The 2,871-nt window shown below is 44.0% G+C and overlaps 1 protein-coding gene across 1 annotated transcript in view; it reads right to left on the bottom strand.

Moving 5' to 3' along the window:
- The window catches only part of MFSD10 (major facilitator superfamily domain containing 10), a 19,733-nt gene extending 17,227 nt beyond the window's left edge, over positions 1-2,506 (bottom strand). Inside the window, exons 1-2 of the mRNA XM_010023753.1 lie at positions 2,336-2,506; positions 1,057-1,153 (exon numbers count right to left, since the gene is read on the bottom strand). Of these exons, the coding sequence (XP_010022055.1) occupies positions 1,057-1,153; positions 2,336-2,506 (268 nt within the window). The remainder of the gene's footprint in view (positions 1-1,056; positions 1,154-2,335) is intronic.
- Between the last annotated feature and the right edge of the window lie 365 nt (positions 2,507-2,871).

The following is a 2,871-nucleotide window of genomic DNA, read 5'->3' as shown; positions in this document are numbered from 1 at the left end:
TTCCTGCCAGCCATCTGTAGAACAAATTGGCAAGATCATAGGATAATTCAGGTTAAGAGACCTCTGGAGGTTACCTACTCCAACTGCCTGCTCCTAGGGTCAGCTGTGAGGTCAGACCAGATTGTTCAGGGTTCCAGTCAGTGTGACAACCTCTAAGGATGGAGACTCTGAAACCTCTTAGGCAGCTTGTTTCACTGACCATCCTCACTGTGAAAAAGTTCCTCCTTATTTCCTGTCTGAATCTCGCCTGCTTCTACTTGGAGCTGTTGCCTCTCTTTCTTCCACCATGCACCACAGTGAAGAGCCTTACTCTGCCTTCTCACTAACATGCACCACAGCGAAGAGCCTTACTCTGCCTTCTCACTAACTTCCTTATAGATATTGGAAGGATGCTTTTGGCTCCAGGCTGAACAAGCCCAGGACCCCCAGCCTCTCCATCTTTGTGACCCTCTACTGAACTTGCTGCAGTTCCTGGATGCCTTTCTTGTACTGGGTGGTCAAAATAGCGTGCAATGCTCTAGATGTGGTCTAACAACTGCTGAGTACAGGAAAATGACCACTTCCCTCAACCTACTGGCTCTGCTTCTGTTCATACAGTCCAGGTGCTGCTGGCACTTCTGCAACCAGGGCTGGCTCACACTCAGCTTGCTGCTTACCAGGATCCCCAAAAGCCTTTACAGCAGAGCTGCTCCCCACCAGTTAGTGCCCAGCCTGTGCCAGTCTGTACATTGCAAGGGACTATTCTTTCCCACAGGCAGGATTTTACGTGTGTCCTCGCTGAATTTCTTAACGTTCCTGTTGGCCCATTCCTCCTGCCTTTAAGTGTCTCCAAATGACAGAGATGGGGCTGTCCGACTCTTTGTTGCTATCAGTGTGATGAAAACAAAAATCATTTATAGCCTACTGTAAGAGGCGTTTTCTGTGTTATTTAAAGCTAAATCTTATAACAGGCAAGTATGGTTTTTGAATTTCTCGGCATTTTCCTCATCATTCCTCATAACACTTTAGTTTTCCCTTTTTTTATTTTAGGTCTGTTAGCTTGTTTAATTTCCATACCTCCAAATAAGACACTGTTGTATTTCCTCTCTGGAGGTATCCCAGCCATCACTGCAAACCAGTCCACACCACGTTGCAATGACAAGTAGAATTCATCCTGCAAAACAGATAACTGGGAAATAGAAGCAAGAAGACGGCTTCCATGTTTTACTTTCAAAGAAAGCATCAGAACTTAGTGAACTAGAGGCAGTGTTAGATGATTCCTTCCCTCCTCCTCCTCCCAGGGAAAATGTGCTCACTGATCAGTTGTCATAGGCTAAAAATAGCTTAAATTGTGAATGCTAAGACGCAGCAGATAATTTAGGTGGGGGAACGTCTGAAGTTGAACTTTTTTAAAGCATACTTGCTAAATCCTGAACTAAACAAAGTGGCACATCCTGAATCTTTCAATCAAAAAGGCGACATGACACAGACTGTATCTCTCTGTACATAGACCGTTTAGCCTGGGAGAACCAGGGGCTTGTAGGTCCAGAAAGAAGAGGCGTGAAAAAGAATGGTTCCTCAAAAGAGGAGGAGGACTTGAAAAGAAGAAGCGGGCCCTGAGAAGAAGGTGAAGATCTTTGCTATAGGAAATACACTGGAAGTGGGAGAAGATCCTGGAGATCAGAGCCCATGGTTAGGGTTAGAAACAGGGTTGTAAGAAAGACAAAGCCTATAGCTGCAGTTGGAGTGGGGTTAGAAAGGGGCTGCAAGATGGAGGTGTGGGCTGCAAACATAATTCTCCAATGACAACATTTTGTCCAGTAACACCTGAGAATGGTAAATGAGAGCACCTGCACAACCAGGAACCAAGGCAACTTTCTGCCCTGTGTTCCCAGAGGAGCAGTTAGCTCCCTGCTAAGAATGGAAGTTGAGACATAATGAACATGGTGCCAGGGTGGAAGGAAGTGAGCATGTGAAATATTCAAGTAGGATTAAAGCTCCCATCTCTTTGGTTCTTAGTTAATCCCCATTATGCAGATCCATTACAGATTGTCATTTACTCTGTCTCAGCAGTAACATTAGTGCAAGTCACAAATGCACTGGTAATTACAAGGACTAGCTCCTAAGAAGTACCTGAACTTTCCCCCAAACAGATCCCTTGTTTTAGTGAAAAACCAAGAGGGAAGAGTCGCATTCAGGGTCACAAATTCAGTCCGTGAACTATTTAAAAGTATTGTATATTATTATTCTGCCTACAGCTATTTGGTTTGCCCCAAGGCAAGTGATTTTTCTTCCATACTTCCCTAAAGACCTCATAGCTAATATTTTCAACAGGCTTTCTTTCTCTGTTGCTTACCTCAGTTCGGCTGTAATAATCAAGGATGGAAGGAAACAGTGGCAAGATGAGGGCGAATCCCAACAAGTCGATGAAGAGTGCCAGGAAGACAATTGTAATAACACGACTAGAGTTATGTTCTTGCTTGTCACCGATGGAGCTGCTGCTGGTTCCTCTCTCTCGTGAGGCCATGTTCCCAGGTGCTCTGCTTCTAAAAAATTTCACTTATAGCCAGTCAATAGGAAGTGTTTTGCAGGCCTTTCGTAAGAGTATCTTGATAATTCATTCTCACTTTCTACAGACTTTGCAAAAATAAATATAAGCTCTGGTAGTATTAAGCTACCTGGTTTTCAAGGGAACAGGATTTTCAACTCTCTAGTCTTGGTTATTAGCTCAGCACCAAGTTTGCTCACCTCAAGAACAGGCTATGAGGGCAGTAAGTAACGAACTCTATTATAGAAGCATCCCAAATAAACCACGGGATTAAGGAGCATTAAAAGGTGGTTAACATGTGAGCAATGCTAATACAACTTTCCCACATGTTTTCAACTCAGCAT

The sequence above is a fragment of the Nestor notabilis genome, unplaced genomic scaffold (genome assembly GCF_000696875.1).
Source record: "Nestor notabilis isolate BGI_N333 unplaced genomic scaffold, ASM69687v1 scaffold24751, whole genome shotgun sequence".
In the NCBI taxonomy this organism is placed as follows: domain Eukaryota; kingdom Metazoa; phylum Chordata; class Aves; order Psittaciformes; family Psittacidae; genus Nestor; species Nestor notabilis.
Note: the sequence above shows the minus strand (reverse complement) of the source record. Positions and strands in the feature narration are given on the sequence as shown.